Source organism: Lindgomyces ingoldianus (assembly GCF_010093535.1).
Source record: "Lindgomyces ingoldianus strain ATCC 200398 unplaced genomic scaffold BDR25scaffold_27, whole genome shotgun sequence".
Taxonomy (NCBI): Eukaryota; Fungi; Ascomycota; class Dothideomycetes; order Pleosporales; family Lindgomycetaceae; genus Lindgomyces; species Lindgomyces ingoldianus.
In genome coordinates, this window is record NW_022985188.1 from 249566 (window position 1) to 263890 (window position 14325).

The 14325-nt window shown below is 47.6% G+C and overlaps 6 protein-coding genes across 6 annotated transcripts; 3 read left to right on the forward strand and 3 right to left on the reverse strand.

Moving 5' to 3' along the window:
* Window positions 1-3072: 3072 nt before the first annotated feature.
* On the forward strand, window positions 3073-3730 carry BDR25DRAFT_358070 (uncharacterized protein; the record flags this gene model as incomplete). The annotated part of the gene is made up of 5 exons (XM_033695882.1): window positions 3073-3087; window positions 3152-3271; window positions 3310-3417; window positions 3473-3561; window positions 3601-3730. The coding sequence occupies 5 exons, from the start codon at window positions 3073-3075 to the stop codon at window positions 3728-3730; spliced, it is 462 nt and encodes a 153-aa protein (XP_033544636.1).
* An 863-nt stretch (window positions 3731-4593) lies between these two features.
* BDR25DRAFT_316432 (uncharacterized protein) lies at window positions 4594-7030 on the reverse strand (the record flags this gene model as incomplete). Its single annotated transcript, XM_033691600.1, has 2 exons — window positions 4594-6526; window positions 6615-7030. 2 exons carry the CDS (start codon window positions 7028-7030, stop codon window positions 4594-4596), a joined length of 2349 nt encoding a protein of 782 aa, XP_033544637.1.
* Window positions 7031-7053: 23 nt separating this feature from the next.
* Window positions 7054-8748, forward strand: BDR25DRAFT_358072 (uncharacterized protein; the record flags this gene model as incomplete). Its single annotated transcript, XM_033695883.1, has 12 exons — window positions 7054-7209; window positions 7236-7392; window positions 7419-7498; window positions 7530-7603; window positions 7648-7787; window positions 7872-8034; window positions 8065-8112; window positions 8167-8174; window positions 8263-8380; window positions 8453-8507; window positions 8548-8657; window positions 8736-8748. The coding sequence occupies 12 exons, from the start codon at window positions 7054-7056 to the stop codon at window positions 8746-8748; spliced, it is 1122 nt and encodes a 373-aa protein (XP_033544638.1).
* Window positions 8467-10484, reverse strand: BDR25DRAFT_266170 (SEP-domain-containing protein). Its single transcript, XM_033686963.1, has 3 exons — window positions 10176-10484; window positions 9624-10111; window positions 8467-9559 (listed from the first exon to the last, which is right to left on the reverse strand). The coding sequence occupies exons 1-3, from the start codon at window positions 10254-10256 to the stop codon at window positions 8800-8802; spliced, it is 1329 nt and encodes a 442-aa protein (XP_033544639.1). The 5' UTR covers window positions 10257-10484; the 3' UTR covers window positions 8467-8799.
* A 377-nt stretch (window positions 10485-10861) lies between these two features.
* BDR25DRAFT_305277 (outer membrane protein Tom13) lies at window positions 10862-11725 on the forward strand. Its single transcript, XM_033690380.1, has 2 exons — window positions 10862-11183; window positions 11250-11725. Exons 1-2 carry the CDS (start codon window positions 10893-10895, stop codon window positions 11370-11372), a joined length of 414 nt encoding a protein of 137 aa, XP_033544640.1. The 5' UTR covers window positions 10862-10892; the 3' UTR covers window positions 11373-11725.
* Window positions 11726-11776: 51 nt separating this feature from the next.
* On the reverse strand, window positions 11777-14118 carry BDR25DRAFT_266178 (uncharacterized protein; the record flags this gene model as incomplete). The annotated part of the gene is made up of 3 exons (XM_033686964.1): window positions 11777-12692; window positions 12755-13888; window positions 14023-14118. 3 exons carry the CDS (start codon window positions 14113-14115, stop codon window positions 11919-11921), a joined length of 2001 nt encoding a protein of 666 aa, XP_033544641.1. The 3' UTR covers window positions 11777-11918.
* Window positions 14119-14325: the final 207 nt, after the last annotated feature.

Genomic DNA, 14325 nt, shown 5'->3' on the forward strand with positions numbered 1-14325 from the left:
AAAAAAAAAAAAAAAAAAAAAAAAAAAAGTAAAATTAACATATAAATAAGTAAGCAACTTTATAAAAGTAAAAAGTTGCTAGTGTTTATATATAAGTATAGCTATGTTTGTACACATGTATAGCTAAATTAAGTTGCCTAAAATGTTAGCTATCTAGCCTGTGTGTTAGAGGCTATGTGTACTTAAGAGCCCTCTTTCTTTATACAAAGAGAGAGGGTAGTAGTTAATAACAAGAAGATCTTTGCCTGCTTACCTCTTAGTACGCCCCTTAGGCGTACGTTTGTTTAATTAAACCTAGGTTAACTAACACTTAGAAAGATATATTAATTAATTTTATTATAAACCTACCTTTATCTAAAGGGTATATAAATATTATAGTAGTTATTAATTACTTAACTAAGTATTAATACTTAATACTATATTCTTTTATAACTGCCCTTAATATAGCCTAGTTATTTTACTAATATGTATAGGTTTACTATAGCCTGCCTAATATAATTATATTAGACAAAGGTACATAGTTTGTCTTAGCCTTCTAGAATAAACTTTGTAAATAGCTTTAAATTGTCCTTTATTTATTTACAGCTTTTTACCTAGAGACTAACAGCTAGACTAAGAATATAAACACTATAATAAAATAAGTCTTATAAGTGTACACAAACTACTAGTAAGATAACTAGGTAAAATAGTTAGCTACAGCATAGTTTAAAGCTAATAACATAACATCTAAATTAACATAAGTATCTCTATTTTTAGTAAACTATAGATACTACTTTTAAATAAGATTTAAACTACTTTTAAATACTCTCTAACTAACTTATTAATTTATATAAGTAATAAATGTAAATAGACTTATTAATAAGATTTAAAATATATTTAAATATATTTATAAAAAGCTTACATAGGCTTAAGCTTTTTAATAAGAGTACGTAAACTAATTCTAAACTCCTGCCTTTATATATGCAGCTAGTAAGAAGGTCTAGCTAAACACTAGAAATATTTAAATAAACTAATAATTAAAGAAACTTAATTAGAAGAACCTTAGCCCCTTTATAGTAGCCTATATAGTTTTATTATATGCTTACTAATTAATCCTACCTAATAGCATAAAGATACACCCTATGTTTTATGTATTATTGCTGCGCTAAGTAGCTTTTAAATCTAACTATTTACTTAAACAGCTAAACCTACTACTTAAACCTATTATTATAAATAATAAATTAGAATATATTATAAAAGATGTTAAATAGATTTAGTTTAATAAAAAAAAACATATCTATAAATACTTTATAAAATAGACTAGATACAACAAACTGTTATAAAAACCTATAAAAGCCTTATAAGAGAACTCTGCAGTAACTTAATTTTATGCTTAATACTTATCTAAACTAAACTTATACCCTAATAAAAACAACTTAATGCTAGAACTACTAATGTAAAGGATTCCCTTTTTAATAAGAGGGGGAGTACTGTCACAGTATCCTCTCTAAATCCTAGACATAACTATATTAGACGCGTACTAGAGTATTATTAGTGCACGTCTAACATAAATATAATATAATATAGACATAAACTTAAGTATAAACTGCCTTAACACTAACTAAACCTAGAATAGGCTTAATTTATACCTAAAGCGCTTAGACTTTTAAGCTAAGTATTTAATTACTAATTTTCTTTTAAACCTTTCTGTTCCTTACACAACATCTTGTACCTACTATAATACCTCACGTAGTAATTAAACTAGACCTCTGTGAAGCTCTATAACCTACTCGTGCACAATTGTGACAATGCGTAAGGATTTTCCTCTTAGCTAGTAGCTGTAGCTAATATAGCTAATTTTTTACACACTAAGCATAATCTAGGCTATGTTAGCATAAACTAGCCTAGTATGTTTATAAAGTGTTATTTAAAGCTTAAAGTAAAGTTTAAGTATAAGTATAACTATAAAAAAGCCTTTTATAAGAATTTTAAAGTAATTTAGAGCTAGTTTAGCCTTATAAAGAATATTAAAGCTAATTATAGTATCTAAAATAATAACACATATAACTTTAATAAAATAAGCTTTATAATAAGCTAGATATTTACTAACTATACTTATACTTAAAACTTTACTTTAAGCTTTAAATATTACTTTATAGACATACTAAGCTAGTTTATACTAATATAGCCTAAATTATACTTAGCGTGTAAAGAATTAGCTATATTAGCTATAGCTACTAGCTAAGAGGAAAATCCTTACATATATAGCTTAAGCATAGGCTTAATAATTACCTACTTTTTATTATTACTTAGCTTTTATAAGTTAGCTATAAAATTAGCTTATAAAAGTTATTTAGTATGTAAGTTATTTACTATTTTTTTAAAAGAACTTTATACATAGCTATAACATGTTATTTTAAAAGTGTTACATCTTATTTAAAAGCCTAAAGTGTAAGCTGTATCTAATGTCCTTTTAGTGTGTCTAAGTAGTGTTATTAGAAATGCATTAGTGTAAGAAAAGTAGTTTAGTAGAGTTTTAGTAAAAGTAAGTAACTTAGGCGTGTAAGTAACTTGCCTGTTAAGTATGTTATAAATTTCTAATTAATTTAGTCTAGTAGTTACTTAGTTCTAGTTTAGAAAACAATACTACTAATTTTAAAATTATAGTATAGATAGGTTAGAATTCTACACATAGTTAGACTTTTTTTTTTTTTACTATTAGTAGTTAGAATTTAGTAAAAAAATTTTTTTTTAGCTATTTTATACTTACAGCTTGTCTTTATATTCTATTAAATTCTAAGCCTCTTTAGAAATATAGTAGCAAAGATATTATAAATCGAATTCTGTTATATAACCTTTAAAGTTGGTTAAATTACAAAAATCCCTTAGACAGTTAATAAGAAAAACGCTAGCTACAGAGGTTAGAAACTGCTAACCCCTAGGCCATACTCTGTTTAGAGTAGCGTCCTCAGTTCTCTCATCGCCCCGGCTAAGCTAGCTGGGATAAGTAATAGCTTCTCCTCGCCAAATGTAAAACCACATTTAGACTGGGGCAAATTCCAACATCATCTTAAACACAAACATAAATTTCAAATGCTAAACGAGAGCGTCCAGAATCCTAAGCAAAGTTGAGCTTAATTAATCTACAAAAGCAGTAAAGACAGAACTAAAGCCCCCATTTCAACTTAATCTCATCTACCCTTTTCTAAAACCCCCATGCGCCCCTCACCCCACGGAGAATACTACCCATTTAGCGGTAGATGTAATAGCTAACATAGTCATCAATGTCATGGTATTGTTCCAATCCCTTGGAAATCCTGTCCCTTGAAGTCGTGGAATATTCTGTATTCAACTTCATCCTTTCTCGAGCTTATTGTGAATCCATACTATTACATGTTTCATTCAACGACTAAATCTCTATCGTCTGCCCTGGAAGATGTTTGCAAAACTATCAGGCTTTGAATTAACGTTATGCTAGGTGCCCTGCTTCCAGCTGGTTAAGTTCTACGTTGCGAAAGGCGCAGCTTTGAAGAATTCCTGGTGTCCAGTGCTAGGAGAGCTAGGACTTCCGGCAACAGAGCTGTGAAAGCTGGGTTAGTTATGGGAGCGAACTCGGAGAAGATTACTAGGGCTGAGTAAGTGTGCGAAGATTGATTCTCAGAGACCAATACCTCCTTTCGTCCTTCGTAACCCTAAACCATTTCCTTTTCCTTATTGCGCGGACATCGAAGTATTAGAAGAGTGGTCGTGAGTGGATGAGGATGAAGCTAACATGAAAATTATGCCGAGCAGTCCCGCTCTAATATAAGCTAGAATTAGGAATAAGATTCCGATGGGGCATGCTAACCTGGGGTACGTTCCCTCCTCCTGCAAGCCAGAACTCCCAGAGTATCTACCAAACCGACCCTTTTCTCCGGGGGCTTCCCGAATGACCACCTTCCTCCTACTTCCCACAAAACCTGCAACTCACTACATCACTCTCTCTATGTCTTGAGTTATAGCCAAAGCTAGAAGATAGTTTTCAATACTCGTACGTCGGACCTGGGTTCAAGTTATTGCTTTGCTTAGCAAACTGATTGATATTTACAAATCTATAAATCCTGTCCTAATCCTATTTTACGAACTATATTCTCCACTTTTTGGGTCCCAATATCCAATCCAAACTCCAGGGGTCTCACCAGTAAAAAATAACCCATGTGAATCGATGCGTAAACGCATCCCAAGCTATACCGTGCCCTGCGCCAACCAGGCGTCCAATGCCTAGTATCCAGAACAGAAGGAGAAGAGGGGAATTGACTTGCCGGCTATAATCGTGTGCCGTTGATGTGAAAAGGAGAAATTCTTACCCGGTCTATCTCGTAGGCCGCAAAGAGGAAAGTGTGGGGAAGGGGGAAGGTGTGACATGTATCTATGATGTCGGGTATGTGTGTGCTAATGCTAACGCCGTTGCTGATGCTGATATCGTGGCGCAAGCATAGAAAGTATAGTAAGTATGTCGAAAGGTGTTGTATGTGCAATGCGCGTGCGTGTGCGTCTCCGTCTTTTCCTCGTCCATCTCGTCCATCTCATCCCCCAACCCAATCCTCCAACCCAGTCTTCCAACCCCGCCCCCTCTCACGGCTTAACCTTCTCCCTCTCCATCCTCTTAACCGGATGCAGTAACATTGCCGGCATGCACATCCTCCGTTCCTGCCACACTCCATCCATCCCCTCCCCACCCTCAATCCTCTCCTCCTGCCCCCAATCCTGCATAGCCACTTGCCAATTCAACCACCGCCGATACAACGTCCTCGGGAACTTACTCGCGTAATACCAACTCCAGCCCTGGAAATTATACTCGCGATCATGATTATATGGAGAATCCGCTTGTTCCGTCCACGCTCCTTGGATGGGGGTAACGGGACCGTAACGAGAGTTATCGATGGTCGAATGGGCGTCAAAAATGGCCTCAGAGTATGCAGCGGGCCAGTGGCGGTCGTTGAAGATCGGGTGTGGTGCGTACACGGCTTTGAGACCATGTTGGAGGGCGACGGTCGAAGGCCACATTTCCGCTTGCATGCTTCTTCCAACTAAGTTCTCTTCGTGCATGGCTTGCAGCATGCGTTTGCTGAAGCGGACGACGGTGTTGATGAAGACACGACGGTCGATGTGGATGAAATCCGGGTGCGTGAACCAGTCCGCTGCGCCGTCTTGCGGGGTGAAGACCGGGCGCACGCCTGGGAGATAGTTCCAGATTTTATCTTTGTAGGACCAGCTTGTGTTGCGGGGGTCCCAGATAGGGAGAAGGGTGATGAAGTCTGCGGGTTCGTTGACGCCCCATTTAAATTCATCGTCCTCAAATGATGTGGGAGGTGTGGGCCCGAGGGGTTTCTGAGGGGGGTCGGCGCGAGCCCAGGGTCGAGGACCCCAGACTGGAGGTGGGATGAGGGAGTTTGCAGAGGCGTTGAGGACGTCAGCGTGAGTTTGCTCGACGAAGTTCTTGTACGAGCCATGGACGGATGGGAGGTAATAGCGCTTGTTGCGTTCCCAGAGAAGTTTGCGAGGCTGCATGTCTGCGAATTCGGAAATCTTCTCAAAGAAGTGGTAGTGATGGCCGGTGTATCGGGCATCCGTTTCCCAATTCCAGATATAATCGAATTCGGGATGTGTTAGCGAGAACCACTGGAGGCACATGAACTGTTGCCAGTAGACTTGCCAGTCTTTGACCTCCGGATACCATTTTGGGAAGATCGCTTCTGACCATAGAATAGCAACATCTCGCAGCTCCGCGGGAACATGTTCTCGAAGAACCTCGTCATAGATAGCCGGGTTGTCAAAAATGGGCTTGTTGCGATCCTTGACATGGACATACAGAAAGACCTGATATTCGCCACCAGATTGAAGAGACAACTCCGAGATCATAGCACGAATAGCCGTTATATCGTTCTCCTCATAATGGTATCCCGTCCACGCACGAATTAGGACCGCCGTCCGATGATGGTACTGCGGACCCTTCGCATTCCTATTCTCAACATTCCCCCTGCTCGTCCCCGTAGGAGTCGCGAATGCTGACGACGCGACGGCCGAAGGAGGAAGCGTTGTGCTCGGTTGCTTATCGACTGGTGTTCTAGCCTCCGGACGGTAACGATTCTTGTTCAACTCCAGACACTCATCTTGCAGCATTCCCCAGTTCATCTCCGTCCATTCCGGAACCGTCTTTGGGGCCTTCCAGTCCTTCACATCCTCGGGGAACTCCTCGTCTCCGAATCCATACGGGCCGTATCGGGAGTACCGGTCGAAGCAAACATTGCCGTCTAACCCGATAACATCGTATCCGCCAGCAAACACCTTTGGGAAGCCCTCTGGAACGCCGGAATAGACCTGAACCTCATCATCTGCGCTTTCATTCAGACGCATTCCTCTCGGTCCCATGCACGCCACATATGTGCCTTTCCATTTCTTCCCCCACTCGCGATTGTTATACTCGGGAAAGGGTTTGTAAGCTTGGGGCGAGGAAGCTACAGTCTTGCTCAGCTTGTCGTGACCCGCGTTATACGGCCGGTAGTCCCTGTACGCACACGTCAGAAACCCGAGCTCGACTCCTACTCCATGAATACAACATCCGGCAGAGCAGAACGCAGCAGACCGGAACATACATTTCGAACTCCTCCCACCGATTAGGATCATAATCCTTATCAACATAATCCCCAAACGGCGGCCAGTGCCCATTCCACGTCGGCCTCGTCCAATTCAACATGTTCTTCATATACTCCTTCAAATCCGTTGGTCTCGGTTCCGGCACACCTAAATCTAATGGGTTTGTTTTACCCCCGTCTATAGCCCACGGCACACTCGGTTTCCCGCCCACTCTAGCCTTGTCAGGGCCATCTGAAGACTTCGACCCGCTGGCATCACCACTTCCATTCTCATGCGGAGGGGTTGGGGACTGGAACAACGGAAGCTGTTCGTAGACATTGGACGCTGCCCACGGCGATTGTTGCAGGACAGCGAGGATGAAGATGAAAGCGACGAGTGAGAGAAATACAAGTTTACGGGGTGAGCGGACAAGCATTGTAGATGGCGATGCGCGAACGAATGGATACGATGGAGCCTGTATTGGTGTCTACCAATGAAGGAGCATCGCTTGCCGGAGCGGCTGCTGAGGATACGATACGACACGATACAATATCCAGCCGTGGTGTAGGAGGATTTGATATCTCTCTCGTATCGAGACGAGAAGAGGATAGTACAGTGCGGTGAATACGTCCCTCGAACAGCTCGCTCAGAAACCGTCAAAAGACGGACTCAAATCAGTCCAGGAAACGTCAATGTCGGTGGAGCAGAACGCAATACTCCGGGACAAATATCAGAGACTGTCTGTTGAAAGAAACTCAACTGAGGGAAAGAAAAGGAAGGGACAACACGGAGGAGCCCGTGAAACGCAGAACAGAACAGAACAGAACAAGAAGCCGTCGACGTGCTGCAGACCTTCAAGATTAAACCTGGCCTGACGTTTTACACCTCTCCGAGGGCTCCAACTGTGCCCCGATGGCCCCTGCTGCTCAGGGGAGTTTGGACCCACCAATGTCAGAATTATCGACCAGTCAGACCGGGAGAAGCGCTTGATCTGCAAGGACACAGTTGAGTTGCGGGTAAAGGGTGGCTAGTTGCATCCGCCGCGCTAAACAGTGCCACCCCCATCCCTCATGTTGCTCTATCATTTCGCACGACGACGTGCAAGACAGACCATCAGGAACAACGTTTCCCTAATCATCAGGATTCCCACCAGCATCTCAGGCGCGCTCTTCGTCTGACCGCTCCCCCAGTCTGTCTGTCTATCTAAATAAACCCTCCCCCCGCACACACGCCAGCCCGCCAGCTCACCAAGCGCCCTCATCCTTAAATAATCCCAGACGTTGCAGACCCCACAGTTCCAGATACCCTCAGTTCCCGATCTACACACTACGCCACCACTGTTTCGCACCACCGGCACCGACAGCGGGTAAAAGATCAACCTCTGACGCTCGTTGCACGAACCAAACCCAACGAGAATCCAAACCCTCACTACCTCCAACCGTGCAAATAGCTCCACCAATCAATCGCGAGTTCTCCACTTACATGCTTCGGTAGTGAACAGAACCGAAGGCTTGAAGAGTAGTGGAAGGTTTTTTTTTTTTTGTACACATAGCGGGAGCGTGTGTGACCGAGAAATCAATGTGCAGGAGAGAAGGAACGATTAATTAGCAAACGACGGAGATGACACGCAATCCCATCCTCTTATAACAGTCAGCTGATTATAATCAGCAGCCCGACAGAGCACTGGCACCATTGCATCCGTCAAGGAACTTCAAATTACCACATCGCGGCTCACACCCGTTCCAGTTCCATCTTCCAAGACCATCAAACAGCGGGCCGCAAACCTGTAACACGGCTCCAAAATCTGGAATAAATTAAAATAACCCCGGCCCAACCATCGCACACTTGACGCACATAGGTATCGCATTTCCCATGCTGTCGATGATGCAGAATCTGATTCTGGTGGTTATGATGTCTATGCTATAATAGGGATCTGTCGCTTAATGCGGGCAGCGCATGGCATCGCCTACGCTCCTTCTGTACTGTAATCAAAACAACCTAGTCAGACCAGTCCAGCACGCCTCGTATGCAATGCACACACACGCATGTCCGCATGTCAACATGTCAACATGTCAATGATGTTTATCTGTGATGCCTCTCGTTGCTGCTGCCGCTTTCGCCCCAAAACAAAACCCCCACAGTATCTCTGGGTAGGATTCAAGAGTACACAACTAGCAGGCAACACCAATGAACACAGCCCTCTCTCTATTTCCACTTCTGCACCACCACGCCTCCGCGTTTGAACTCCGCCATATCACCTAGCAACTTCGACTTATCTGTCAACTCGGTCGACGGAAACGTCGTCATAAGCGCATACGCCCGCTGCGTGCTAGCCGCACTTGCGGCATCCACAAAACCATACACATCGCCAATCGTATGCGTCGTATTGAATCGGGATTGCAGGCGGGTTCCATCCCCAAGCCGGATTTGCAGCGTGACCGTGGGCGCCGAGGCATCGATATCGACGGCGGCAGGTGACGCGGCACTAGAAGTCGAGGCTGTCGCGGTGGTGGTGGTGGTGGTGGTACCCGCGGCGGGAGGCGGTGGCGCTGCGATTGCGGTTCCACCCGGCGTGGGACTACCCAATCGCTGGCCAGAGCCCGAGAAGGGAACGTATTTCTTCTTCGGCGTCTTGTAGTCCTCGTCTTTGTGCGGGTGGACCTCGACGTCGACCTCCTGGCCCGGCTCGACGTTCAGGATATGCAGCGGGGCGTGCCCGGAATTGATCATCTCCAGCGTGCGAGCGTTGGCGGGGTCGTCGTAGCGGAATAGAGGGCCGTCGTCGACAGAGAAGCCATCTCGCCAAAGATGCAGCTCGCGGTTGACGCGCTGCGGAGGGTGCGGGGCTTCAGCGTTGGGGTCGGGGATAACACGACTCGGGGCGTCGTCTCCACCGAGCGTCATACCAGTTCCTGTGAAGTGGGAGCTAGGTCGCTCGTCATCACCACCAGGTCGCGGGGCATTCCTACAGACAATTAGCCGTGAAGGATGGAACAGAGGGGACCTTGGGGACCTTGTGTGGCACTTACTGCCGAGCTCGTCGCAGGATATTATTGATCTGGTCACGCGGATTCGCAGCATTGGGGTTTTGGACAGCAAGACCAGACTTCTCGCCACCGGCAAAGAAGTCTTGGTTCCCGTCATCTTGGTAGTCTTCATCGGACGCATGATCGCCATCGTCACCGTGAGCATGTCCATGACCGCCGGCGGCACCAGCGCCGCCCTGTGTTTGCAAATCCTTCAACGTCCGCATTCCACGCTGGGGGGGGTGACGAGAAGTAGCGGGCTGTGCAGACGATGAAGAAGGCTCTGCTGGCACATACGCGCCGCCGAGCGTCCGACCGCCACCTGTGCCCTGGGGAGGATTTGGGGTTGGCTCAGTTGGTTGATCGTCGCCAGCCATGTCGATGTCGATGTGATCGTCTGAGTGTTCCTGTGGGAGCGTGGTGGCACCGTCGTAGTAGAGTGTTGCGGCAGTATCGAGCTGCCAGCCACCAGCTTGTAAGTAGTGTTCAGCCTGTGGACTGGGGTTAGTGATGACAGGAAATGGATCGTTGGAATTTCGACGAGCTTCGACGGACCTCTGCAGCGCCGATTCCAGCAAGGCTTGTAAGTTGTGCAATAAGCTCGTCTCGATTGCGTGGAGGATCACCCGAAGACATAGCAATACAAGCTGTAGGGAGGTGCTTTTGCTTTGTCGGGGTCAGTTGAGTTGGCAGCTTCGGGGGCGACGGCGGGGTTTTTAGACGCGGGCGAGCTTCGCAGGCGGCAGCCTTGACGTGGGACCCTCACTGTGTCAAGTGCAGGGCGCGGCGCAAATTGGCTGGGACGACTTTCCCTCAATTCGGGGCTGAAGAAAAATTACCAGTGGAAGAGAGTCCACATTCAGTGCCGCCAGCCAGTGCGACAAGATGCACCGCAGGTGAAAGGCGCACACAGTTATTCGGCGACAAAAGCTACCCCGTCTCTTGGCGATCGCGCAGCCGGGCATCTTGCAAGCACAGAGCCTCAATCCTCCATCCCCATCTCAGGTACGCTGACTTCGCGCCATCGACCATCGCGTCCAGGAGCCCACGGACGGGCATTCGACCACTCAATCGACACCTCCGTCACCAATCCCTTAATATTCCTCACCACCCCCCGTCTACCCGTCATCACCGCGATTAAATTCACTAGCCTTCAACTTCGGAAGCCGCACCTCCTCCCCTCCCCCCACCCCCCAACTGCCCCATCTCGCTGTTGCCTCTCTCCCCCTCCCCCCTCCCCCCCCGGCTTCCCATTGCACACCATTCTACACTATGGCCGCGAACCCCTCACCCCAACCCCCCCACAGCACCAACACGCTGACCGAATCCGGCATAACCATCCCCTCTGATAGCGAAAACTACGACGGCAACCATGAGCTCTCTTCCTCTCCTCCTTCCTCCTCCTCCTCCCCCCTAATACTCTACTCGCCGCCTACGTTCTGGGGTCTGGTGCGCGGGGCCGCGATAAATTTACTGCTGCCGTTTGTCAACGGGCTGATGTTGGGCTTTGGAGAGTTGATTGCGAATGAGGTTGCTTGGAGGTTTGGGTGGAGTGGTACGAAGGTATGTCGATGTGCTCCGCTGGAATGAGAGGAGGTCCGCCATTGCGTCCACTAACAGCCCCACCAGATATTCCCCACCCACCGCTCCTCCACCCGTCGCGTGGGTCCCGGCGTGGAAATGCGTCCCGATCCCATCGAGCGCCGACGAAGGAATGGTCGAGAGATGGACATGTATACTAGCCTGGAGTAAAGTCGATTTAGAGGGGGTTCTGATTCCACTCGGCCCAGAGTCCAAGTAGGGGTTAGGCAATCGGCGGGTTAAGCGGGGCAGGAGGTGCTCTGTTAAAAAATAAAGACGATAATCATCGGACCGGCCGGACAGACAGAGAGGAGAGAAGCTGTATATAGGAGGCGGAGGCGTTGGTGTTGGTGTTGGCGTGGCGTCGGCATCTCTATACGCCCGCCGTAATCGATATAGCGGACTAATACTCCTCACTTAGGCGTTTGAGGATCCAGCACTAGCGAACTGCGTCTTCGTTGAAGCGGGATGACCGATATACAGAAATACAAGAGCAGGCGTATTCTCCATTTCCGTGATTGTACAGTACATACATACATATATGCATCTACAAAACCCCAGAAAAAGTCCTAACCCCGTCTCTCACCATGCACACCCCCTTCCCCCCCAATCCATCCATCTACAAGTACTTACACAAAGCTCGAATGAAAGTAACCGTCCCCAACCTAATCTAATATACAGACACCCCTCCCACACTCTTCCCCCTCCGACTCAAATTTAACCCCTCTCTCTCCTCCTCCTCTCAAACTCCTCCGCCCTCTCTCTCGCCTTCTTCTTCCTCTCGCTCGCAATCTTCGCCTGTCCTACATCACTCCCCATGATCCCCGCCGCCCAAAACCTCACCCTCCGAAACAGCATCCCCGGCTTATAATTCCGCCAATACCAATCCATCTTCGCGCGAATCCCTGCCGGCGGGCCGTCGTTGATGTCATAGTCGCCGAGCGCTGTCTGCGGGTCGACTTGCGGTGTGGGTTTGAGTGCCGCGAGGTGTGCGGGCATTGTTGCGCCGCGGCGGAGGTTGATTTTTGGGGGGGAAGCAGGCGGGGATGGGGTGCCGGAGGAGGGTTTTCTGGATGTGGATGTGGATATAGATGCGGGCGAAGATGCGGGTTTCTTGAGTGTCGATGTTGGGGCTTTGTATTCTAGCGAGTATTTCTTCGGGCCTTGAAGGTACTGTTTAGCAACTGTGATGGTGCCGTCTGGATTTCGTTTAACCGCCTCCCACGGAATCTCGCCATCCGTAACGCGCTTCCAGAACGCCGTGGCCTCTTTCGTCGGCATCTGCTTGATGCCTAGGTAGTCTCTTACGGCGGGGACGCGCAACGTGCGACCGAGGACCATGCCGAGGATGGTCGTCAGGCCGAAGTAGATTTGCAAGGCGGCTGGCTGCCACGTGGTGATTGTCGTCATGAAAAATGGGAGAATGTAGTGGGTTACCAGTTTCACACCGGGAGTGGCGCCTTGAGTTGAGGGTCCGGCTTCGCCGCCAAACTGTGATTTCATGGTCAGCAGCCGAGTATTGCACGACTAGAGGGTAACTCAAATCGACTTACCCGAGCCATTAGGTGCATTGAAAGGCCCACGGTAAGCGGTAGGATGTAGTACGGGTCGCTGACAGTCAAATCGGTAAACCAGGCGAACCCGGCGGTCTCCAATCCAGGGACTGGTAGACTCGCCATGCCTCTCAAGAGTCGGAACGCTCCGAATCCTAGCACGCCTTGGAATATCATGCCGCCGAATGTCTTAAACAAACTGGTGCCAGCTAGCTTGTATTCGGCCGAGACTTGTCGTCTGAGCTGAAGAGAGCGCTGCGTATCGTTATTCCGCATTGCCTCAGTTGATTCCGTTTGCAATTTCTTTACGACGGGGCTTATGGACGCCATTCTGGCCTGGCCGTCGGCGGTCCTGATCAAAGGGTACAAGGAAAGGGCTCGAACCACCAACGTCCCGACAATAATAGCGCCACCCCACGACAATCCAGAATAGATATAGATATGCTCGAACATCCATTGCATGGTCGATGTGATGCCCCAACCATAATCCAGGCCCAATTCCTTCAGATATCCGATATGTTCCGTAACTTGAGATGGGTCTATTGGTCCTAGAGATGCTTCTGCTGGATTAGCTGCTGGGTCGTAGCCGAGGATGTCCTCGAGATTCTTCTCGGTGGCCTGGGCGGAGCTGGGAACATTTAGCACTGGGGTGCTGTCCACTGTTCCTGGAGAAAGCTCTGGTGTCTGCGAGGTAGTGGCCGGTTCCTGTGCCGAAGAAGATGCTCCACTAGACATTGTAGCTGGAGCCGGATCTGAAGAGCCCGAAGTTGAACGACCCCAGCTCCAAGGATTGTACCAGGACGACCCACTACTCACATCAGCAGGGCTTTCTATGTCTGTTGGCGACAGCTCCGGCGTCTGGCTTATAACTGCGGGTTCTGCCGGGGGAGGTGAGGTGGGAAGTGGGGGTGCTGATGGAGGTGCTGCAACATCGGCAGGAGTTGAGGAACTTGATGGGTTTTGACTCGAACGTCCCCATGACCAAGGCGCATACCAAGACCCATTGCGAACTGTAGTCGACGGAGAGAGCGCGATGGGGTAAATAATTGCGCCCGTTCGCCAATTTGTGGAATGGAGACGGCTCGTTCGACATGATGGAGCGGAGAAGGCTGCCCTTCGAGGGATGTTAGAAAACTATTTAGTAATATGTCAGCCAATTATCTACATATATTAGGCCAATTGAAGATAGAGCAACTAAATTCGGGCCTGTGAGAGCTTTGCGGAAAAGATTGCAATGCTCAGGAGCGGAGCAACGGCAGTCTACACACCTGTCTCGAAGAATTAGGGCGCCCTGCTGAGCATTGGTGAGAGCGTAAAGAAGGAACGATATGTGCGGGCCGCAGCCCTTTGCTTGAAAGCATGCTTGTCGTCCGAAGAATTCGAGGTGCAGCTCTGAATTCGAAAAACATGTTGGTGCCAAGACTACGGCAGGCTCTTCCGCCGCACTCGAGCCAACAACGCAATTCCACAATGTTACTCGTAAGCCGACCTCAGGACACAATATATTCATTGCACATATTAGTATGCAAGTCACGATTCATTAGGATGAACATGTCCGACAGAACTAATAT

Excerpts from the sequence above, each read along its gene's own strand:
- BDR25DRAFT_305277 (XM_033690380.1), top strand. The coding sequence starts at position 10,893 with ATGGCCGCGAACCCCTCACCCCAACCCCCCCACAGCACCAACACGCTG. Across the intron at positions 11,184-11,249 it reads TTGGGTGGAGTGGTACGAAG|ATATTCCCCACCCACCGCTC; the intron begins GTATGTCGATGT and ends CAGCCCCACCAG.
- BDR25DRAFT_266170 (XM_033686963.1), bottom strand. The coding sequence starts at position 10,256 with ATGTCTTCGGGTGATCCTCCACGCAATCGAGACGAGCTTATTGCACAA. Across the intron at positions 10,112-10,175 it reads CTGGAATCGGCGCTGCAGAG|GCTGAACACTACTTACAAGC; the intron begins GTCCGTCGAAGC and ends CCCAGTCCACAG. Across the intron at positions 9,560-9,623 it reads ATCCTGCGACGAGCTCGGCA|GAATGCCCCGCGACCTGGTG; the intron begins GTAAGTGCCACA and ends AATTGTCTGTAG.